The sequence below is a fragment of the Mustelus asterias genome, unplaced genomic scaffold, assembly GCF_964213995.1.
Source record: "Mustelus asterias unplaced genomic scaffold, sMusAst1.hap1.1 HAP1_SCAFFOLD_85, whole genome shotgun sequence".
Taxonomy (NCBI): Eukaryota; Metazoa; Chordata; class Chondrichthyes; order Carcharhiniformes; family Triakidae; genus Mustelus; species Mustelus asterias.
The window spans coordinates 1,066,677-1,092,075 of NW_027590139.1; the positions used below are offsets into that span (position 1 = coordinate 1,066,677).

At 45.8% G+C, this 25,399-nt stretch overlaps 2 protein-coding genes across 2 annotated transcripts in view; one reads left to right on the top strand and one right to left on the bottom strand.

Annotated features, from left to right (window-relative positions):
- Positions 1-25,399, top strand: part of LOC144483992 (uncharacterized) — a 126,425-nt gene that overhangs the window by 23,803 nt on the left and 77,223 nt on the right. The window lies entirely within an intron of this gene.
- On the bottom strand, positions 10,494-16,726 carry LOC144483957 (uncharacterized). Its single transcript, XM_078202525.1, has 2 exons — positions 16,622-16,726; positions 10,494-11,891 (listed from the first exon to the last, which is right to left on the bottom strand). Exon 2 carries the CDS (start codon positions 11,538-11,540, stop codon positions 10,530-10,532), a length of 1,011 nt encoding a protein of 336 aa, XP_078058651.1. The 5' UTR covers positions 11,541-11,891; positions 16,622-16,726; the 3' UTR covers positions 10,494-10,529.

The following is a 25,399-nucleotide window of genomic DNA, read 5'->3' on the forward strand; positions in this document are numbered from 1 at the left end:
TTTGTCATTTCTGACCTGGGAAAAAGCTTCCAACTGTTCACCCTATCTATGCCCTTCGTAATGTTATAAACTTCTATTAGGTTGCCCCCTCAACCTCTTTCCAGAGAGAACAACCCTAGTTTACTCAATCTCTCCTCATAGCTAATACCCTCCATACCAGGCAACATCCTGGTAAACCTTTTCTGCACTCTCTCCAAAGCCTCCACGTCCTCTGGTAGTGTGGTGACCAGAACTGGACGCAGTATTCCAAATGCGGCCTAACCAACGTTCGATATAACTGCAACATCATGTGCCAACTTTTATACTCTATGCCCCATCCAATAAAAGCAAGCATGCCATATGCCTTCACCACTTTTTCCACCTGTGTGTTTCATTTGTTTTTTGTGGATGTTTGTAGATGTGTTTTATCATTGTTTTGGGCTACATTTGTTCAGGTTTATCTTTCTGGGGAATTAACCTTGTCTTGAGTCTTTAATTAAAGGCATTTTTGGAAGTTTAAAAACAGGATCACAAGAACGCTTAAGTAATTAATTTTGGTCATTGTTGTTGTAAAGCATATGCTAAGTTTCTCTGTTTGTGTATGGATGATATTTGTAGGTTGAATGCTTCAAGCTTTGAGGTTTTCTGTCTGTGATTTAAATCAAACAGATTTTTAAAAAAGGAAGTGTGATCAATAAAACTTTTTTTGTTCAGAAGTTATGAACCTGGAGCCATATTTACTGGCCAGAGACAGGATTCCAGGATATTTTACTAAACATCTGGAAATTTTAATCCGGATACAATTCACCCATGTGAGAATGAGAGTTTTAATTTGTAATGGTTCTTTAAAATTTGACACATGTGAAATGATTCTGACCAATCCTGTGTTGGATTGATCTTGGGTTAAACTTCCTGTCAGGTCCAAAGATTTATTCCTGACACAAGTCACACAAAGGAAAGGAAAATTCTGGAATTGGATACTGAAGAAAAGAGTTTAAAAAGAGAGAGTATTAAATAGAAATGATTCCCAGACCATGTGGTCATTCGATTAAAACAAAGGAAGGGTGCTGACGTCCATTTGATAACTTTTAATCCGCCCCATTTCTAACTAAGGGAGTCGATGTACAAAGAAAGCCCAAGAAAGACCCCCCCCCAAGGGGGGTCTGGAAAGCATGATGGGGCACCTGTCCATGAGATGATCACAAAGCCCCATAATGCCCAGATACTAATTTTATTGAACCTATAATGTATGTAATCTATCACCATTCTGATTGGATTGTGTCCAGCCGGGATGGGCTGAGTAGCTGGATAAGAATTGATGATATTCTTTGTTGGGTGGAGTTACACATGGTCAGCCCCTGTGGCTTCTCCCCGCTGGCGTAACTCAATAAACTGTTTGTCGATTGAATCAGGCACAACACACTGGGAAGAGATACAAAGTGCCCTCTCCACTGGAAGCTCATCGGCACAGCCACACTGGGGAGAGGCCGTTCGCCTGCTGGGTGTGTGGGAAGGGATTCACTGATTCATCCACTCTGCAGAGACACCAGCAAGTTCACACTGGTGAGAGTGCATTCACCTGCTGTCAGTGTGGGAAGGGATTTACTCGGATATGAAGCCTGCAGACACACCAGCGAGATCACACAGGGGAGAGACCATACAGCTGCTTTCAATGTGGGAAGGGATTCAGTAAGTCATCCAACCTACAGAAACACCAGCGAGTTCACACAGGAGAGCGGCCATTCAACTGCTCTGCATGTGGGAAAAGATTCACTCAGTTATCGAATCTGCTGAGACACCAGCGAGTTCAGAAGTGAATATGGGGATGAGAGTCTGCTGTTATTGTTTCTGCTCTCAATTACATCCAGGACTGCATTTTGTTCAGTCTCACAGTTGGTCATTGGGGAGGGTCGGAGGGTTTCTTTCTGCTGGACTGGCCGGTCTCACAACTTTGCCTCCAGTGGGCTGATGCTCTTTGAGTCTTGTTGCAAATACCTGATTTCAAATTTCACAAGAATGACAGAGTGACCGGGTGTGAGGAAGTTCAGAGATATTTAGTCAGCATTTATTTTTGAAATGCCCCAAACGCTCATCCAATTTCCTTTGTAATTGTTTATTGTCTCCACTTCCTCCACCCTCGTAGGCAGCGAGTTCCAGGTCATTACCATTCGCTGCATCAAAATAATCCCATCATAATTCCACCTCCCCCAATTGTAAACCTTGCCCTGCCGTACGGCCCTATCCCTCTCCATTGCAATAACGAAAGACACCGAATTGTGGTCACTATCTCCAAAGTGCTCTCCCACAAACAAACCGAACACTTGGTACTGGGTAATGAAACGGGCCAAGTCCAATGTGGCCCCACCTCTTGTCGGCCTATCCACATATTGTGTCAGGAAACCCTCCTGCACACACTGTACAAAAACTGCCCCATCCGAACTATTTGACCTATAAAGGTTCCAATCAATATTTGGAAAGTTAAAGTCACCCATGACAACTACCTTGTGACCTCCACACCTATCCATAATCTGCTTTGCAATTTCTTCCTCCACATCTCTATTACTATTTGGGGGCCTATAGAAAACTCCTAACAACGTGACCGCTCCTTTCCTATTTCTAACTTCAGCCCATATTACCTCAGTAGGCAGATCCCCCTCGAACTGTCTTTCTGCAGCCGTTAAACTATCCTTGATTAATAATGCTACTCCTCCACCTCTTTTACCACCTTCCCTACTCTTACTGAAACATCTATACCCCAGAACTTCCAACAACCATTCCTGTCCCTGTTCTAACCATGTCTCCGTAATGGCCACAACATTGTAGTCCCAAGTACCAATCCACACTCCAAGTTCACCTGCCTTATTCCAGATGCTCCTTGCATTGAAGTAGACACACTTCAACCCACCTTCCTGTCTGCCGGTACACTCCTGCAACCTTGATACCCTCCTCAGTACCTCACAACACTCAACACTGGCTTCTGGACTACAGCTCATTTTCCCATTCCCATTTCAAAGTTTATTTTTAGAAAGGTAAAATTATGAATAACAATAATGACTTTCACTAACTCCATTGAGTGACCACCCCAAGTAGAAATGTGAATCTTCCTCGGGGTCCTGAACCAAAGGCGATTTCCCAAAATCCTGCCCCAGGGGCACTCAGTACCTCCACAACTAGAGTCCAACCTGCAAAGCCCAAGATCACTCACAAATCCCACTGAGCATTCTAACACAGCTCCCAGCTCCAATACAGCTATAAATGTTATACTGTTAGTCAGAGCACAGAACATTGTTCAAAAATTCCTATTTTGCCTATGTAGGTTTATTATTAAAACTTCACCCAAAGACTTGTCTGTAATCCAGAAACTGTTTGTTCCTCAAACAAGTAAACAACCTTGCTGATATTAGAACCTTGATGTGGAGCATTTGATTAACATGTGATTTTACTCTAATGCAGGGGTGTTACATCCATCACCCCTTTTACTAAATCTATTCATTCACTCTGGCATTTTCCCCCTTTTCCTCATTGGCTTAGCCCAAGGTAGCCAACTTCCATTCCCTTTACAATCTCCTTCTCACAACTAATTTTCAGACATAATTGAAATGGTATAATTGGATATAAAAGCAGTGATAACATATAATTGCTGTATAAATTGCATAGATTCAAAACAATTCTCAAGCTGTCCCTTAACCTGCTCCATCTTGTAATAATTCTTATTCAGTATTATTTCTCCCGCGCCTTCATTTGTCCCAGTCCAAAATTCCATTTACTTTAATTTGTTCTTCCAGTCAGTTTCTCTGGAGTCTGTGTCAGTGCCTTGATCATTTCAAAATGATTTCTTACTCTTCAGGTCATATTAACCATTTCATGTCACGCTGTTAGTCAAGCAGCTGAGAAAGTCCCATTTGAATCATAGAATCATTACAGTGCAGAAGGAGGCCATTTGGCCCATCGTGTCTGCACAGCCCACAATCCCATCCAGGCTCTATCCCCAAAACCCCATTTATTTACCCTGCTAGTTCGCCTGACGCTCAGAAGCAATTTACTATGGCCAATCAACCTAACCTGCATATCTTTGGAGTGTGGGAGGAAACCGGAGCACCTGGAGGAAACCCACGCAGATACGGAGAGATTGTGCAAACTCCACACAGACAGTGACCCGAGGCCAGAATTGAACCCGGGTCCTTGGGCGCTATGACGAAGCACTGCTAACCATTGTGCCACCGTGCCACACTTCATTCTTCAATACAGCTGCACTGTGCACTCTCGCATATTAGTTCATTCACAACTTACAAACCAATTCTGCAATCTCACATCAGTGTTCCAATTCCTTCTTTAATTCTCTGTTGGAGTCTCACATTCATAAGCCATCTTCACACATTTCCCTCCATGTTAAATGTTGTCTCTCATGTTGTTGTTATTAACCAGACATGTACTTTGTCTTGCTTGTTGTTATCTCTCTGTCCTCTCCCACAAATCCTTGTTGTGTATTTGTGAAAGGTTTATCAGGTCTATAGCGATGGTGCTGGGTATTTTACCAATCATCATCCTGAATTCCACTCTCTTTCAAAGGATGCACCATCCAATAATTCTGCTGGAAACTTCAAAAGAAAGTCAAAAGCCGGGGTCAAAGGGGTTTTCCATCTCAACGTATTTGCTTATTTCCCCCTGTACAATCCCAACGTCTCAGATGGCGGCCAGATTATAAAATTCAGTTCTCTCAAATAGTTCATGGACAAAGAAACAAACAAGGGGTGGCACGGTGGCTCGCACTGCTGCCTCACAGCACCAGGGATCTGGGTTTGATTCCCGACTTGGGTCACTGTCTGTGCGGAGTTTGCACATTCTCCCCGTGTCTGCGTCGGTTTCCTCCGGGTACTCCGGTTTCCTCCCACAGACTGAAAGACATGCTGGTTAGGTGCATTGTCCCAAACAGGCGCCGGAATGTGGTGACTAGGGGAATTTCACAGTGACGTCATTGCAATAAGCCTTACTTGTGACACTAATAAATAAACTTTAAATATCTCCAAGAAAAAGCTGTCACCTCATTTACCTCGTCTATACTTCCCCTTTACCAGAATGTTCCATACCCGAATGTATGCATTCCTTTAAACTGCACTTTCCGGAGTTCTGGAGAATCTTTTAAAACATGAAATATGCTCATAATATCTTTAAAAAGAAACCGAACATTTCACAGTAACTTCATTGCAGTGTTAATGCAAGTCTAGTTGTGACACTAATAAATAAACTTTAAAAACTTTAAGAATATTTGAAGTCAAAGTTTATTCATTAGTCACAAGTAGGCTTACATTCACACTGCAATGAAGTTACTGCGAAAATCCCTTAGTCGCCACACTCCGGCGCCTGCTCTGGCACACTGCGGGAGAATTTAGCCTAGCCAATGCACCTAACTAGCACGTCTTTTTGACTGTGGGAGGAAACTGGAGCACCCGGAGGAAATCCACGCAGACACAGGGAGAACGTGCAGACTCCGCCAGACAGTGACCCAAGTCAGGAATCGAACCGGGTCCCTGGCCTATTTGCTACCAAATAAACCTGTTGGACTTTAACCTGGTGTTGTGAGACTTCTTACTGTGAGACAGCCATGAGAACCATTGTGCCACAGTGCTGCCCCAAATTTGTGTTTGATTCCAGGCATTATCAACTTTGTTCTTTCCCTTAAACAACAGGTGATTTCCATTTTCAATGCTTGAAATAGCAACTCACATCAGATGTTTATCAATTCCAGTATCCTAAGCAGGCTTGGTGGTTTTCTGAAAAGTAAAGTCTTTTATTCTCTGCTTTAATTCTCAAAACTGTTGACTTCACTCAGAGCTGGAAACCATCATCACCTGTTTAAAAAACACAAACAATCCATCTGGCTCTGGCCAAGATCTCAGTGAGTTAATATGTCCAAGTATAGGTTACATTAAAAAACAAAGGCTGTGTGGAGATTTATAACAATCAACTGTCTGCTGAAAGTGTTAACTTCTCTGTGGAACCGAGAGAGGCGGGGAGTGGGCAGAGGAAACTTGGCAATTGCATCAACTTACATAATTTAAAAAACTTCTCTCGTGTTATTTTCTTCAATTTTGTTCCAATTTCATCTCTTTTATCGATCCTTTTTTGAACACCAATTTCAACTTTCAATATTTTCCACTTAATCAAAGTTGAAAGAAATACTTTGTGAAATATGTTGTTAACCGAATCTCAACAATTTTAACTCAGATGTTTAGGAAAGTTGGAACTGGTTTGCTGCCAAACTGCAGCCTGATCTTTGTGTTTTGGGAGCAAATTGGCCTTCACAATTCTAACCTTGAACAACTTAATTTCAAACCCAAATACATTCCTTTCACATTTTAGTACAGTCTGAATTTATTTCAAACAGAAACACACGGCAGTTCAAATTAAATTAATTTTTATTCCCTTTCCAAACTAATTCTTCGAATCTGTGATGCTTTCAAACAACACCCTGCTTCAACAATTATGACTCAAATGTACAGCATTCCTTCAACTGGGCAAACCAACTTGGAGTAAGCGTTGTGGATCATGATGGTGCAGAAGTCATGGCTAATCACACACACCTGCATTCCCTTATCACACAGGAGAGGCAGAGGAGAAGGGGGAGTGCTTTCAGTGATTCTTTTTTTGGAGAAAACAACTACATTTACTCACTGGTGACTGATTTGTGTCTCAGGTTGTTTGATGTTAGCTAAACACAGGGAGTGGTCTGCTTCAGGGGAGGTGTCACTTTGTGGCTGAATTAACTTCCTCAAAGTCCCCACGGCATTTTCTCACTCTTCACTTGATCTGATATTTTCTGACTGTAAATCAATATCTTGTTCCAGAGTTTGGCCGAACAGCAGTAGATTTTTCTGAGCTCCACTCACCCTATCATCTGCCCCCTGTTCCCAATGTAACTGATTGTCCAGGTGAGACGTGCTCTCCTGCCAGCAATCAGCTCCATTCTGCAGCTTATCCACCAGTTCCCTCAACTCTTTATATTTTGTACTCAGCTGTGAGGCACAGGTTTCCAATGTAACTGTAAATTAATTTATTCTGGACTTTTTCCAACTTGCTGCTTCCTTTCTGAATCTCTTTAGAAAACCAATCAAGGACCCGCACGTAATCTCCGTCGCATTCTTCTCCACCTCCCAGGGTATCTTTTGCTCCTGATGCCCTTGACTCCGTTGTCAATCTGTCAGTCACATTGTAGCAGATGCCAAAGCCATTGTTGTATTTGCTTTTTTGAGGCAGCAGTGCTAACCACTGTGCCACTGGATGGAATGCTGGCCCAGTGGAGAGAAACATAGAAACTAGAAGCAGGAGTAGGCCATTCGGCCCCTTGAGCCTGCTCCACCATTCATCTTGATCATGGCTGATCATTGAATTCAATTTCCTGATTCGCCCCTTCCTTCCATATCCCTTGATCCCTTTAGCCCCAAGAGTATATCTCATATCTTCTTGAAATCAGGCAATGTTTTGGCCTCAACTATCGGGTGACATGGTGGCACAGTGGTTAGCACTGCTACCTCACAGCGTCAGGCATTTAATTCCAGCCTTGGGTGAGTGTCTGTTTGGAATTTGCATGTTCTCCCTGTGTCTGCGTGGGCTTCCTCCGGGTGCTCCAGTTTCCACCCACAGACCAAAGATGCCCAGATTCAGTGGATTTGCAATGTTGAATTCCCTCTTCGTCTCCCAAGCTGTGTGGGTTAGATAGGTTAGCCATGGTAAATGTGTGAGATTACAGGGATAGGGCAGGGGAGAGGGCCTGGGTAAGGTGCTCTGTTGGAGAGATGGTGCAGACTCGATGGTCCGAATGGTCCCTTCTGCACTGGAGGGATTCTATGATTCAATGAACACAGGAATGGTCAGAATTATTTCACATGTCCCAAATTTTAAATAACCATTACAATTAAAACTCTCTCATACTCATATGTGTGAGTTTGAATCTGGATTAAAATTCCCACAAGTTTAGCAAAGTTTCCTGGAATCATGTCTCTGGCCAGTAAATGTGGCTCCAGGTTCACAACGTTTATGAAAAAAAGCTTTATTAATTACACGTCCTTTATTTAAATGTTTGATTTAAATCACAGACAGAAAACCTGAAAGCTTGAAGCATTCAACAAATATCATCCACACACAAACAGAGAAACATAGCATGTGCTTTACAACAATAAACAAAATTAATTCCTTAAGCGTTCTTGTGGTTCTGTTTCTAAACTTCCAGAAATGCCTTTAATTAAAGACTCAAGATAAGGTTAATTCCCCAGAAAGATAAACCTTAACAAATGTAGCCCAAAACAATAATAAAACACATCTACAAACATCCACATAAAACAAATGAAACACACAGGTTCTCACAGCTCGTAAATTTCAAACAATGAATCCTCAGCATTCTCTCTCGCAGCTATAGCTTCTTAAAGCGACAGAGCACCACAAACGTTTCGCAATATACATTAATGATTTGGAAGATGGAACTGAAGGCATTGTTGCTAAGTTTGCAGATGATACAAAGATATGTAGAGGGGCAGGTAGTATTGAGGAAGCAGAGGGGCTGCAGAAGGACTTTGATGGGCTAGGAGAGTGGGCAAAGAAGTGGCAGATGGAATACAATGTGGAAAAGTGTGAGATTATGTACTTGGGGAGGAGGAATGGAGACATCGACTATTTCCTAAATGGGGAAATGTTTCAGAAATCAGAAGCACAAAGGGACTTGGGAGTCATTGTTCAAGATTCTCTTGAAGTTAACGTGCAGGTTTAGTTGGCAGTTCGAAAGGCAGATGCAATGTTAGCATTCATGTCAAGAGGGCTAGAATACAAGAGCAGCGATGTACTTCTGAGACTGTATAAGGCTCTGGTCAGACCCCATTTGGAGTATTGTGAGCAGTTTTGAGCCCCACATCTAAGGAACGATATGCTGGTCTTGGAAAGGGTCTGGAGGAGCTTCACAAGAATGATCTCTGGAATGAAGAGCTTGTCGTATGAAGAATGGTTGAGGACTCTGGGTCTGCACTCATTGGAGTTTAGAAGGATGAAGGGAGATCTTATTGAAACTTAGTGGGAAAAAACTAGAGGGCACAACCTCAGGCTAAAGGGATGATCCTTTAAAACAGAGATGAGGAGGAATTTCTTCAGCCAGAGAGTGGTGAATCTGTGGAACTCTTTGCCACAGAAGGCTGTGAAGGTCAGTTCATTGAGTGTCTGTAAGACAGAGATAGATAGGTTCTTGATTAATAAGGGGATCAGGGGTTATGTGGAAAAGGCAGGAGAATTTGGATGAGAAAAATATCAGCCATGATTGAATAGCGGAGAAGACTCGATGGGCCGAGTGGCCTAATTCTGCTCCTGTGTCTTATGGTCTAAGCTCACAACTCCTTGATTAAAATAAGACACAAGATCCTTCATTCCCCTTCATTATAACTTAAACTTTTTTTAGCCAACTTCCAAGGCCTGATTTTATCGGAAACATCAAGTCTTTGTTGATTTAAAATCCCAAACATGTTGCCAGCTGCAAAATCTTTGTTTTAGCTAATTTTAGCTCATTCTGAGTAAATATTCTCACCAGGTCCTCTGTTGGGGCCCTGCTAAGCAGCTTTAATGGTTCATGATTGCAGAAACTGAGCAGTCACAGGAATGTCGTTAAGATAGTCCAGTCCCATAATGCCTCACATTCAATCTGCAGTCCTTCAATTATAACAGAATATGTGGCTGTATGTAGCTGCCTCGGCCATGGTCAACCCCAACACTGCCTTCCTGAACTGCTACAATGCCTGAGGTGTAAGTACACCCACAGTGCTGTTAGGGAGGGATTTCCAGCTACACATTCCACACTTTCACTAGACTGTAGGTGGATATCAGATTGAGGTATTCCATTCAACCACACCCAAGGTGAGTTATTCCAATTCTGTTATTGTCCAGGACAATATATTCACAATATCATTAAAACAGAAATTAAACATTCCCATTTGATTTCAGGTATTAACATATTCTGTTAGTTTGTTCTTTATTGTCGATGTCAGGCTGGGGTTGTTTCCCTTGGAGCAAAGGAGGTTGAGGGGAGATTTGATAGAGGTGGACAAGATTCTGACAGGTTTAGATAAGGTGGACAAAGAAAAGCTGTTCCCATTAGCTGATGGGACAAGGATGAGGGGGACACAGATTTAAGGTTTTGGATCAGAGATGCGTGGGGGTGGGATGTGACGAAGAATATTTTGATGCAGCGAATGGTAATGAGCTGGAACTTGCTGCCTACGAGGGTGGAGGAAGTGGAGACAATAAACAATTACAAAGGAAATTGGATGGGCATTTGAGGGGATTTCAAACAAAAATAGTGACTCTTAACTTCCTCACACCCTGTCACTCTGTGATCCTTGTGAAATTTGGTAACACGACTCAAAGAGCATCAGCCCACTGGAGGCAAAGTCATGAGACCGGCCAGTCCAGCAGAAAGAAACCCTCCGACCCTCCCCATTGACCAACTGTGAGAATGAACAAAATACAGTCCTGGATGTAATTGAGAGCAGAAACAATAACAGAAACAACCCCTGGAATCACTCGTGAACTTGTTGGTGTCTCAGCAGGGCGGATGAAAGACTGAATCTCTTCTCACACACAGAGCAGCTGAACGGTCTCTCCCCAGTGTGAACTCGCTGGTGTATCTGGAGGTGGGAGGACCGAGTGAATCCCTTCGCACATTGAGAGCAGGTGAACGGCTTCTCCCCAGTGTGAACTCGCTGGTGTGTCAGCAGGCTGGATGACTGAGTGAATCCCTTCCCACACTGAGAGCAGGTGAATGGCCTCTCCCCAGTGTGAACTCGCTGGTGTATCTGCAGCTGGGATGACTGAGTAAATCCCTCCCCACATTGAGAGCAGGTGAATGGCCTCTCCCCAGTGTGAACTCGCTGGTGTGTCTGCAGGTGGGATGACCGACTGAATCCCTCCCCACATTGAGAGCAGGTGAATGGCCTCTCCCCAGTGTGAACCCGCTGGTGTGTCTGCAGGTGGGATGACTGAGTGAATCCATTCCCACACTGAGAGCAGGTGAATGGCCTCTCCCCAGTGTGAACTCGGTGGTGTATCCGCAGGTGGGATGACTGAGTGAATCCCTTCCCACACTGAGAGCAGGTGAATGGCCTCTCTCCAGTGTGAACTCGCTGGTGTGCCCGCAGGTTGAATGACTGAGTGAAACCCTTCCCACACTGAGGGCAGGTGAATGGCCTTTCCCCAGTGTGAACTCGCCGGTGTGACTGCAGGCTGGATGAACAAGTGAATCCCTTCCCACACTGAGGGCAGGTGAACGGCCTCTCCCCAGTGTGAACTCGCTGGTGTGTCCGCAGGCTGGATAAATGACTGAATCCCTCCCCGCACTGAGAACACGTGAACGGTCTCTCCCCAGTGTGAACTCGCTGGTGTGACTGCAGGCTGAATGACTGAGTGAATCCCTCCCCACACTGAGAGCAGGTGAATGGTCTCTCCCCAGTGTGGTTGCGCCGATGAGCTTCCAGCTCTGATGGGGCTCTGTATCTCTTCCCACAGTCCCCACATTTCCACGGTTTCTCCATGGTGCAGGTGTCCTTACCTCTCTCTTGGGTGGACAATCAGTTGAAGTCTCGTCCACACTCACAACACGGGTACAGTCTCTCCCTGCTGTGAATGGTGTGATATTTATTCAGGCTGTGTAACTGGTTAAAGCTCTTTAGTTAGTGCACTGGAACACTCTCACTCGAGTGTGGCAGTGTGTTGCTGCTTTTCCAGTCACACTGACATTTCAAATCTTTTCAAATCAACAGACTGGACAATCATTTCTCCTTCCAGATTCAAAGTCCGATGATATTCAGCTCCCAAGGAATATGACTTTGTCAGATCTAGACGTGACGTTTGAGATTTCGGCCTGTGATTCCTCTTTCAATATCCTGTAAAACAGGTTGACAAAAGTCATCAGTGTCAGTACAGGATAGAAATTCAGAACAGACAATTCTAGTTTCTATGGAACATTCTTTCCTATTTCAGTCCCAAAAAGCTGTAAATTTCCATCCCACACACTCTCCCTCCATTCTCACTCTGCTGTATCTAATATTCACCCTCCCAATTCTCCTGAAGGTGCTGATTGAGGCTGATTGACAGATCCATGCTCACTGCTTCCTGTCCTGGACACAGAGACCATAACAAATAGGAGCTGCAGTCGGCCATTTGGCCCATCGATTCTTTTAAACTATTCAATGAGATAATTCGTTCATCTACCTCAGCATCATTCTCCCCACACTAAACCCATATCCCTTGATATATTCAATATCTAGAAACCAATCAATCTCTCTCTTGCAAGTAGTTGATGACTGAGGCTTCACTGTCCTCAGGGATTGAGAATTCCAAAGCTTTCCCACATCCTTGAGTGAAGAAATCCCCCCACGTCTTAGCTTTTGCTCCATCTTCTTGTCTGTTCCCCATAACCCTTGACACCCTTGTCAGTCAAAGATCTGTCTAACTGGAATATATTCAATGATCCTCAGCCTCCACTGGTCCCTGTGGAAGAGAAATCCAAAAGACTAACAACCCTCTGAGGGAAGAGATGTCTGGAAATATATAACGTAGCTACAGTTCCATATTACAAGATATTCAGATCCCAAGGAATATGGCTCTGTCTAGACGTGACGGTTGAGATTTTTGCCTTTGATTCCTCATTCAATATCCTATGAAATGAGTTTGCAAAAGTCATCACAGTCATAGAATCATAGAAACCCTACAGTGCAGAAGGAGGCCATTCGGCCCATCGAGTCTGCACCGACCACAATCCCACCCAGGCCTTACCCGCTAATCCCTTTTTTTTTTTACCCGCTAATTTACCCGCTAATCCCTCTAACCTACGCATCCCAGGACTCTAAGGGACAATTTTTAACCTGGCCAATCAACCTAACCCGCACATCTTTGGACTGTGGGAGGAAACCGGAGCACCCGGAGGAAACCCACGCAGACACGAGGAGAATGTGCAAACTCCACACAGACAGTGACCTGAGCCGGGAATCGAACCCAGGACCCTGGAGCTGTGAAGCAGCAGTGCTAACCACTGTGCTACCGTGCCGCCCCTGTCAGTATAGGATAGAAATTCAGAGCAGCCAATTCTAGTTTCTATGGAACATTCTTTCCTATTTCATTCCCAAAAAGTTGTAAATCTCCATCCATATCTATGGATTCTATTTAAAAACGAAAGTGGATGGGCATTTGAAGGAAATAAACTTTCAGGAGAATGGGGATATAGAGGGGGATTGGGACTGGAATGTTATACAGAGAGTCAGAATGGACTCGAGTTACCGAATGGATTCCTTCTGTGCTGTAATGACTTTATGACTGGAAATGTATAACATCGCTATAGCATTATATTACAATGCAAGAACTAATAATAAAAGTATTTTATTACAGAAACATAAATAATATATCTAATCTGGGTACCATATAATAACACTAGACAGATCTCTGTCCTATATTAACATACTGTCCCCTTAAATGTCAGCCATCTCCTGGGGAAAGCTGCCCTTTAATGTGAACATGAGGAAAAAGACCATCCTTTTCGACAGACAAATAAATGTGTCAAGCTGAGGGAGCAAAGGATGTTCACCAGGCTGATTCAGGGAATCGCGGGACTGATGTATGAGGAGAGATTGACCAGGTTAGAATTGTTTTCGTTGGAGTTCAGATGAATGAGGGGGGAATCTCAAAGAGACTTATAAAATTCTAACAGGTCGAGACAGGATAGATGCAGGGAGGATGTTCCCGATGGAGTCCAGAACCAAGGGTCACAGTCTGAGGATTCAGGGCAGACCATTTAGGACGGAGGTGAGTAGACATTTCTTCACCCAAAGAGTAGTCACCCTGTGGAATTCATTACCACAGGAAGTAGTTGGTGCCAAAACATTGAATGTATTCAAGAGGCGGCTGGATAAAGCACTTGGGGTGAATGGGATCACAGGTTATGGGGAAAAAGCAGGATTAGGCTACTCAGTTGGATGATCAGCCATGATCATAATGAATGGCGGAGCAGGCTCGAAGGGCCAAATGGCCTCCTCCTGCTCCTATCATCTCTGTTTCTATATCAATGTCTTTAAGAGAGAGAGAGAGAGGGAGACCTGGGCCAACCTTTCCAGAGTCTGCAGCCTCCCTGGATTCACTTCCTTTCCCTTCAGTTGCTGCAAGTCCCCAATTTCCCCCAGAATGAGAAAAGAAATGGAAAGGGGGAGAAAAGAAAGTGTGTTACTCACAGATGTTGGCCTCTTTTAGGTCAAAACAAATAAACAAACTCAGATTAAGTCAGGACAAAGTAAAAGGGGCAGCTCCCCAAAAGGAGGGAGAACAGTCCGAACAGAAATCAAAGTACAAAGGAAACTTAAAAACATCAAATTAAAATGTGATTATTAGGGTCGATAACGCACCCCAACCCCTGCGGTGCCCAGCGGGCGCGGAAGGCGTCAACCTCGCCCGTGGACACCGCATGCTCCCTCTCCAGGGACACCTGGCCGCGAACGTAGCCGCGGTAGAGGGGAAGACAGTCAGGATGGACGGCCCCCTCGATCGCCCGCAGCCTGGACCGGTAAATGGCGCGTTTCGCCAGGCCCAGGAGCAGGTTCACGAGGAGGTCGCCATCCCGACCCCAACAAAAAGAAAGTGCAACCTAAGACACAAAACATAGACATGGTCCACGGACTTCACAAGGCCACAGAAGGGGCAAGCTTCATAGCCCGTGAACCAGTGAATCCTACGGTTGTGCGGAACTGCTGCATGCATCACCCTTCACCCCAGGTCCCCGATGTAATTGGGGCAATCCCTCCGTAGAGGGACCTCTACGGAAACAAGGCCCGCCAAGGTGTATCCGGGCGACAGGCAAGGAGGCGGTAGTGGAAGGTGTGCAGCAGCAGCCCACACAGGAAACGCCTCCGCGCGGTAGGAAAAGGCACGGAGGACATTTCCACGAGGCGGCTCAGGCTGTGGGGCACCTGACCCGAGGAGGAGGGTTGAAGTTTTGGGCCAATGTGGAATTCTGTCCGAACAGGGGAACGCTCGGGCGGGATCCCACCGCACGCCTGCGCCGCCTCGAGTTTGCGTGCAGTTTCGGGGCCGAGCACGACCGTCCTAAGGTCTAGGATGGCTTTGGCCGTGTGCCGGACGGTCGTCCCCACGCGCTCAGCCAGCACGCGGGGGCCCATCCAGCCCGCTCCTCCGCCATCGAGCACATCCCCGATTCTGGTCACCCCGGCGTCCACAGCCCTCCTCTCCGCCAGCCACCTGAAGTCATACGGCTGGAGGAGCGGATTCCTGAGCAGCGGCTCTCGCACGAGAGCTGCTACTCCTGACGGGGGAGAGCTGTGTCGCGAGGCGACCGTGTTCCAGACGGTGAGGTAAAAGATGGGCAACTCCTGCAGGGCGGTCGAAGCACGCCCCAGTTCGATATGCAGGAGCTGCACGTCATAATTGAGGCCGTGCCAGTGGCAGAAGAAATATGGCACACCATTGTGGAGGGGGCTCAACGTAAAGGTACCTTTAGCGGAAGGTCGCTATCTGAGTGCGGAGGCACACCAGACCTTGTCCGCCCTCCTCAAGCGGGAGATACAGAACCGCAGCAGGGACCCAGTGCAGTCGATTGCCCCAGAAGAACCGCAGGAGGGTTCTCTGGATATTGGCGACAAAGTAAGAAGTTTAACAACACCAGGATATTGGCGACAAAGCCAGGGGGAGGGGTCAAAGGGACCAGCCGGTACCACAGCATGGAGGCGAGCAGCTGGTTTATGACGAGAACCCGCGCCCGTGAATGGTCACAAACACTCACCTCTGAAACAATTTAACTGATTTTAATATTAAAATCTCCTGCTGGAGCCTGCAGCTGGAAAGATATCAGAAGCATTGGCATCAGAGAAAAATCTCCCAGTTGAGGAAATCCCCGGGGAGCGGGGGTGATGTCACTGTGCAATTGTAAGTATGTGATGAGATCACAGACAGGAATACAGAATACCTGGGTCTGTGCAAACCAGTGAACACCACACATTATGGAGGATGTGAGGCTCCTTGACAGGGTGCAGAGGAGATTTATCAAAATGGTTTCAGGGATGAGGAATTATAGTTACAATGTTAGGCTGGATAACTTGGGGTTGTTCTCCTTGGAGCAAAGTAGATTGATTGAGGTGTACAAGGGTACATGGAGGTGTCAAAGTTTACATGCTCTGTTTACACGTGTACAAGCTCTGACTATGGGTCATCCAGTCTCGAAACGTTGGTTCTATTCTCTCTCCACAGATGCTGTCAGATCTGCTGAGATTTTCCAGCATTTATTGTTTTTATTTTCCTTTCTTTTTCCTTCTCTACCACCGCTCTGCTTCATCAATAAGACATTGGGACTCAGGGTTGATGCAGTTTGATGGACAGGTTGTCTCCATTCTGAGCACTGGGGAACAAGCCCCTCCCACTGATTGACAACATTGCCCTCTACAAACATGGCGGCCGCACGTGCGCACTGCTGCCTATTGCCCCCAATAAAGATGGCGAACGTTAACCTTGGACGAACACGAGGAGCTGCAGCCTTGCTCGGTACAAACTGGGTCCGGGAAGTTCTCTTCCGCGGTTTGCGGCTTACACAACATGCTTATGCAGCGTTTCCACCCACCTGGACGATCCATTGCTCTCTCCGTACCTCCAGTCACCTCTAACAGATTTCCGAGCCCACAGCAAAAGCCGTTTCCCATCGCCATTACTCATACTGCGCATGCTCGAGTCAAGGTTGGCCCCGCCCCTCGTTCGCTCCGATTGATTGGAGGACCGACCGCTCCATGTCGGTCCTCCAGCACTGTCCCCTCTTCCCATTGGTCCGCGCTGCCGTCAATCAGCCGGGCATTGTGACGGTGATTTGCTGCTTGTCCAATAATAACAGTAAGAAGTTTAACAACACCAGGTTAAAGTCCAACAGGTCTATTTGGTAGCAAACGTCACACAAGCTTTCGGAGCCTCAAGCCCCTTCTTCAGGTGAGTGGGAATTCTGTTCACAAACAGAGCTTATAAAGACACAGACTCAATTTACATGAATAATGGTTGGAATGCGAATCCTTGCAGCTAATCAAGTCTTAAAGGTACAAACAATGTGAGTGGAGAGCTTCCACTCTAAACACGTTAAAGAAGCCATCCCCTACGGACAAGCCCTCCGTATACACAGGATCTGCTCGGATGAGGAGGATCGCAACAGACACCTCCAGACGCTGAAAGATGCCCTCATAAGAACAGGATATAGCGCTCAACTCATCGATCGACAGTTCCGACGCGCCACAGCGAAAAACCGCACCGACCTCCTCAGAAGACAAACACGGGACACGGTGGACAGAGTACCCTTCGTCGTCCAGTACTTCATCGGAGCGGAGAAGCTACGGCATCTCCTCTGGAGCCTTCAACATGTCATTGATGAAGACGAACATCTCGCCAAGGCCATCCCCACACCCCCACTTCTTGCCTTCAAACAACCGCACAACCTCAAACAGACCATTGTCCGCAGCAAACTACCCAGCCTTCAGGAGAACAGTGACCACGACACCACACAACCCTGCCACAGCAACCTCTGCAACACGTGCCGGATCATCGACACAGATGCCATCATCTCACGTGAGAACACCATCCACCAGGTACACGGTACATACTCTTGCAACTCGGCCAACGTTGTCTACCTGATACGCTGCAGGAAAGTATGTCCCGAGGCATGGTACATTGGGGAAACCATGCAGACACTGCGACAACGGATGAATGAACATCGCTCGACAATCACCAGGCAAGACTGTTCTCTTCCTGTTGGGGAGCACTTGAGCGGTCACGGGCATTCAGCCTCTGATCTTCGGGTAAGCGTTCTCCAAGGCTGCCTTCACGACACATGACAGCGCAGAGTCGCTGAGCAGAAACTGATAGCCAAGTTCCGCACACGAGGACGGCCTCAACCGGGATATTGGGTTCATGACACACTATCTGTACTCCCCACAGCTTGCCTGGACTTGCAGAGTCTCACTGGCTGTCCTGTCTGGAGACAATACACATCTCTTTAGCCTGTCTTGATGCTCTCTCCACCGCATTGTTTGTACCTTTAAGACTTGATTAGCTGTAAGTATTCGCATTCCAACCACTATTCTGTAAATTGAGTTTGTGTCTTTATATGCCCTGTTTGTGAACAGAATTCCCACTCACCTGAAGAAGGAGCTTAAGGCTCCGAAAGCTTGTGGCTTTTTCTACCAAATAAACCTGTTGGACTTTAACCTGGTGTTGTTAAACTTCTTACTGTGTTTACCCCAGTCCAACGCCGGCATCTCCACATTAGCAATAACAGAGTCTCAGTGTAACAATGACACACACAGGCTCCAATACAATCAGAGTGGAGATGGGGCACAGAGACAACACAGCAAAGCACTGACTTACTCTGAGTGTAACAAATACAATGTTTGTTCAAATAATAAGAGTCACGTTGCAGTATGTTAGCGAACACAGCATTGGATCCAATGTAATGGTAATACAGTCAGTATCTCGTGCACCATAACCAAAGTTTCGGTTTCATTTGATAGTGTGAGTGAGTCATGGTCTATTGATATAATGTATTTAGATTCCGGTGTGTGTTCCTCTGCCACTGTCATTATCAGACAATAGCCTGTCTGTTATTCCAATTCTGCTGTATTCTACAACTGCAGTTTCAGTGTCTCTGAGGTCATTTTAACTGCAGGTAATCTGACATTAATGGAGACAAGAGGCCCAACAAACATTTGATTATAATAGGAGGACAAAGTGTAAGGGAACAATGATATTTTAAGGTGTCTGTGTTGTGGTGAGTGTCACTGGGAGGTGAGTGATAAAATACAAGTGGAAACATCATGACAGAGACATGTGACTGACTCGGCCTGACTGAGAGCTGTTATACTCGAGGCGAGAATAATGAGGACATGGGGAACTCCAGGGATTTCTGATATCTGAGGTGTATCTGTTAGAGGAACTGAAAATAATCAGTTCTTCCTCATGGTTATCTCCAGTTCTCAAGTCACACAGACACACAGGAAAGAGATCTGACAGCTCATCAAACCCAATATTTTAATCTTCTGTTTGAGACACATTATAATCGAAAAGATCAAATATTAAAACCTGAGGAGAGAAACATTCAGAATGTCACAAGGATGAGTGAACTGTCTAATTAATCCCATTCACCATAACTTTGCCAATTTATCCTCTGCAAGTATTTATCCAATTCCCTTTGAAAGCTACTATCAAACTTGCTTCTAGCACCTGTCAGTTAGTGCATTCCAGATCATATGAAGTTATTGTGTAACAAATTCTCCTTATCACCCCCTCCAGTTCTGTTGTCAATTAAATTAAATCTCTGTGTCCTCTGCTTACAGACCTTCCTGCACGGAGGAAATCGATTCTCTCCATCGACAAACCCTCGTGCTCCTGGGAGATAATTTCTCTCCATTGACACTATCATAAATTATTTGTCATTTTAAACACCTCTATTAAATCTCCCAGCACATTCCCCAACCTAAGATGGATAACCCATGTTTCTCCTGCCCTGAAGAATTATATGGACTCAAAATGTTAACTCTGAACAGATGCCGCTGGACCTGCCGGGTTTTTCTGCTTTTCTCCCTGTCATTCCTTCCATAATCAATCAGAAACTCTTCATGATTTTGAACATCTTGATCAAATAGGAACAATCAGACCCTGAGAAAGATACAGAGGGAGAGACAGAAAGAAAAATTGAGAGATTTTAAAAAGCAGAAAGATGAGGTGGTCAAAGATAAAAGCTGAGAAACAGAGGAAACAAGCAATACAGAGAGAATGCTCTGTATGTAAGGGAGCAGGCTATCAGTTCCCAGCTATGGGGAGCAGAGGGAACTCAGTAACTGATCCACAGACACAGCTGGTTATATCTGCGAATGGAAACTCTGAACAGAAATAACTGGCTCATTTGTAAATGTCACCACAATGTGACCTGTGTGACTCTGCCCTGACTCTGTGGACAGATAAAGGCCGCATTGACAGATGTTCTCACCAGATTGTGGTCCCTGGATTTATTTTCTGCTCAGAAATGAGATGTGAGGTTTGGAACCGGCAGCAGAGAAACAGGAAGTTGTGTTACCTGAGAATGAAACAGCCGGTGTCAGTTTGATGTTATCACCGTGAACAGTCTTCCTGCCTGTGAGGGTGAACTCACTCTGACAGCATCAAGAACAACCACACAGATTGCTGCCGCTCTCAGCATTACATTCAGCTCCATTCCCATTTTAAACAATAAAGAAAGGAGATTATTTGGATTTTTAACACATTCACTGAATTGGGAGATGGACTGAGGGTCATCACTGGGAGAAATGAGGAGGAATTAGAGAACAAATGAGTTTTCCCAAAGAGGGTTATTAGAAAAGAGGAGATTTAAAGTGAGTCAGGGCCTGTCAGAGGAAGTGGGAGAGAGAAACAGAGAGGATTGAATCTCCATCAATTAGATGTTTTCTCAGACAGCGAAGAGAGATGAAGTTTGTTTGTGCCTTTTCAGAGAGAGGTAACGAGAGAGAGAAAACAATGAATAAGTTTAAGCAGATCTGAAATAGGAAGGTTAAATGAGTGAGTGTTTGAAAGAAAGATAGAGAGACATTAAGTGATGAACACAGTATCTGAGAGGGAAGAGGTTAAGTGAATGAGAGAGGAGCGAGGTTAGAATGTAAGAGAGATGGAAGGTAACGTGTGAGTGAATGCCTGGAGAGAGAGAGAGAGAGAGAGATGTTCAGTGAGTGTTAGAGAGATGAGAGAGGTTAAGTGATTGAGTTTCTGAGAGAGAGGAGATGTTGAGTGAGTGAATGTCTGAAAGAGAGGAGAGCAGGTTCACACCCAGGGGTCACTGAGAATGATCAAAATAAGGAGATCACCCAGAAAACTACCAACAGGAAACTTCAGCTGAACACATCACTCATTCTTAAATGGTCAGTCAGGACTCTGATGCTGCTCAGCTTCTCTCTGTTCTGTTTATAATGGTTAAAGGCTGATAGGAGTGAGGTTTATTTAGAAGGATAGTGTATGGGAAGCACACATCAACAAAACTGAGAATTCTTGGACACACACTGCAGCTCCTTCTCTATCTGGGAATCAAATTGTTGTCTAATTGTCCCAGCAGTTAACAGGCTCCTTTGAACTTCTCCAGCTGCTACTTTGATGCAGACTTCAACCAATTTATTTTAAGCCAGTTTCTGTTCAATAAACCAGGACTGACACACACACACATTAAAATGTTTTAGACTTTTTTGCATTTTTAGTCTGGAAACCTAAACCTGCCGTTTCACTCTCAGTCAGGAATAGATCCCAGTTTTACACCAATCTTTGACAGCACGTTTCCAGCATTCACCATTGTTCTTCCTGACTCTAAACACAGTTGTAAAGGAGCTTCTGTTCCATGTCTGGGAGCTCGGAACCATGGAAAAGAACGACTGGGAAACATTTCTTACACACCTCAGGATTCACCCACGCGGGGACTTTGCTGTCAGTGAAAAGTGACGAAAAAGACCAAAGTGCTGTTTGTCCCTCTCAGCGTGACCCTGAAGGACTGGGTCAAGAATGAAGTTCTGTTCCTACTGTATGATCCTCCCTCAGATTGCCCTTTCTGAGCTCCAGCCTGGTGACGTTAAACACTCAAATGGAAAAGACAAAAATCTACAACAATGATTCAATCAAATGTCTATTTCACATTTATTCAGAATATCAAACCTCAACAGAAGAAAAAAGTCAGAGTGAACATGATTCAGTCCTGGATATGATTAACAGCATCGATAAGTGTAGAATCCAAACCTTGCAGTCCCTTGTGAACTCGCCGGTGTGTTAGCAGGTGGGATGACTGAATAAATCCCTTTCCACAGACATTACAGGTGAACGGCCTCTCCCCAGTGTGAACTCGCTGGTGTTTCAGAAGATAAGATAAATGAGAAAATCCCTTCCCACAGACAGAGCAGGTAAATGGTCTCTCCGCACTGTGAACTCTCTGATGTGTCAGCAGGTTGGATGACTGACTGAATCCCTTCCCACACATGGAGCAGGTGAACGGCCTCTCCCCAGTGTGAACCCGCTGGTGGTTCAATAAGTTGGATGAAAGAGTGAATCCCTTCCCACACACGGAGCAAGTGAATGGCCTCTCCTCACTGTGAACCTGCTGGTGTGTCAGAAGGTTGGATGAATTAATGAATCCCTTCCCACAGTCTGAGCAGGTGAAGGCCTCTCCCCAGTGTGAATTCTCTGGCGGTTCAGTAGGGCAGATGGACGGCTGAATCCCTTCCCACACACACAGCAGGTGAATGGCCTCTCCCCAGTGTGAGTATATTGGTGCGTCAGCAGATCCTTTTTGTTTTTAAAGCTCTTCGCAGTCGGAACAATTAAAAAGTTTGTTGTCAGAGTGAACAAGTTGATGTGTCTGCAGGTGGGATGACTGAATGAATCCTTTCCCACACACAGAGCAGGTGAACGGTCTCTCCCGTGTGAATACGTTGGTGTGTCAGCAGATCTTTTTTGCATTTAAAACTCTTCCCACAGTCAGAACATGGAAACATTCTCTCATCAGTGTGAACAAGTTGGTGTGTCACAATGTGGGATGAGCGAGTGAATCCCTTCCCACACACAGGGCAGGTGAACGGCCTCTCCCCAGTGTGAACCCGTTGGTGAGTCAGAAGGTTGTATGAATGGGTGAATCCCTTCCCACAAACGGAGGAGGTGAATGGTCTCTCCCCAGTGTGACTGCACCAATGAACTTCCAGTTGTGATGGGAAACTGAATCCTTTCCCACAATCCACACATTTCCACTGTTTCTCCATGGTGCTGGTGCCCTTGTGTTTCTCCAGGTTGGATGATCAGTTGAAACCTCGTCCACACACACAACATACATGTAGTTTCACCCTGCTGTGAACTGTGTGATGTTTCTTCAGGCTGTGGACTGGTTAAAGCTCTTTCCACAGTCAGTTCACTGGAACACTCTCAATCGGGTGTGTGTTTGTTTCAATGCTTTTCCGGTCACACTGATGTTTAAAATCTTTGCCGACAGACAGAAGAGTCAAACATTTCTCCTCCCACATTCAAAGACCAATGATCTTCAGCTCTGAATGAACAAAGTGACTTTGCCAGTCATGATGTTCGTTTGAGTTTTCTGTCTACCAATCCTCCACTTCCAATATCCTGTAAAAAAAAATTTGGAAAAGTCATCACTGTCAGTCCGGAATAGAAATCCTGAACAGACAATTCTAGTTTCTCCGGAACATTTTTTCCTCTCTTGTTCCCCAAAATCTGTAAATCCCCGTCCCACACACTCTCCCTTCTCCCTGGGCTTAAACCCATCTCACCATCTGCATCATTTCTTTCCTCCACTCCCAGTTTTCTCCCTCCCTCTCCTCTGATTGGGTTCAGTTCTCCAGCTCCTGTCTGCAGACTGACAATAAAACCAATGGGTCTTATTGGGGGTGTTGGGGCCTCCAGCGGGTGTTTGTGAATCCTCCCCGCCCACCTCCCAGGGTTTCCTTCCTTCCCAGAGATCAGAGTCCTCATTGATTTGAGGCCAAAGTGTAACCTCTTATTTATTGTCCCCCTCCCCCATCCTCTGATGTGAACCATCCTCCAGTGGCTGAGCCAGGATGGGGCCGTTAACCTGGGCCTGTTCCCGGGAGGGAGGGAGAAGCCCCGCAGCTGCAAACCAGGGAGCTGACAATGATTCTGAAGGGTTTGCGGATCCACAAAGTGTTTCCAAATCCTCCCAGCCACCGCCTAACGCTGACTCCGCTTCTCCGGGACAAACAAGCGCCAAGGACAGCACTGACACTGCGCATGCTCCACATCACAATGCCCGGGCACTGATTGACGGCAGCTCCGGACCAATAGGACGAGGGGGCGGGGCTGGAGGACCGAGCGGGAGCGGCTGGTCCTCCAACCAATCGGAGTGAATGAGGGGCGGGACCTGAAGCATGCGCAGTGCGGGTAATGGCGACGGACAGACGGACGGTTTTAATTTGGAAGCGAGATCAATACGAGGTAGAGGGCGGCGTGCGGGGAATGATAAATGTGGCGGGTGGGTGGAGAGACTTTGTAAACATGTTGTTCAAACCCAAACCCCGGAAATGAACTTCCCGGTCCCCCCCTTTGTACCAAATGGAGCGGCAGCTTGTCGTGTTAGACCCGGGCTGACTGCTGCCTCTGGTAAACCACTGTTAAGCTTATTGCCTGTGTGTGTGTGACATGTCTGGGCATGCCCCTGCCAGCCCTGCATGAGACTCCTCCCCCCCCCCCTGTCCAGGTATGAAGGTGACTGCTCCCCACCCTCCTGCCTCAGTTGCTGGACCAGTTCATCAGCATGGGTATGCTCCAAGTCTTTTGCGAATAAAAGCCTATTTGTTCTTGCAAACAAACTAGTCTTTACTTGATTGATAGATAGTGCATCACCGCCATTGAGGCTGCATGTGGGAGGCCGGCAGGGATTGTGATCGGAGAGTGATGTCACAATGGAATGTGTGAGGGTGTGACGTCACAATGGAATGTGTGAGGGTGTGACGTCACAATGGAATGTGTGAGGGTGTGACGTCACAATGGAATGGGTGAGAGTGTGACGCCACAATGGAATGGGTCGGAGTGTGATGTCACAATGGAATGGGTGAGGGTGTGACATCACAATGGAATGGGTCGGAGTGTGAGGTCACAATGGAATGGGTGAGGGTTCCAAATTCGCCTGACTTCGGTCATTGCCAAGATTTCCGAGTCCATTATTAAAGCTGAGATCGCAGAGTACTTGGAAGTGCAGGATAAAGTAGGACTGAGTCAGCACGGCTTTGTCAAGGGGAGGTCATGTCTGACAAATCTGTTAGAGTTCTTTGAGGAGCTTTTGATTTGATTTATTATTGTCACATGTGTTAACATAAAGTGAAAAGTGTTGTTTCTTGCACGCTATACAGAGAAAACATACCATTCATAGAGAAGGAAATGAGAGAGTGCAGAATGTAGTGTTACAGTCAGAGCGAGAGTGTCGAGAAAGATCAACTGAATGCAAGGTAAGTCCATTCAAAAGACTGACAGCAGCAGAGAAGAAGCTATTCTTGAGTCGGTGGTACGTAACCTCAGACTTTTGTATCTTTATCCCGAGGGAAGAAGGTGGAAGAGAGAATGTCCGGGGTGCTTGGGGTCCTTAATTATGCTGGCTGCTTTGCCGAGGCAGCGGGAAGTGTAGACAGAGTCAATGGATGGGAGGCTGGTTCGCATGATGGATTGGGCTACATTCACAACCTTTTGTAGATCCTTGCAGTCTTGGGCAGAGCAGGAGCCATACCAAGCTGTGCTACAACCGGAAAGAATGCTTTCTATGGTGCATTTGTAAAGGTTGGTGAGAGTCGTAGCTGACATGCCAAATTTCCATAGTCTTCTG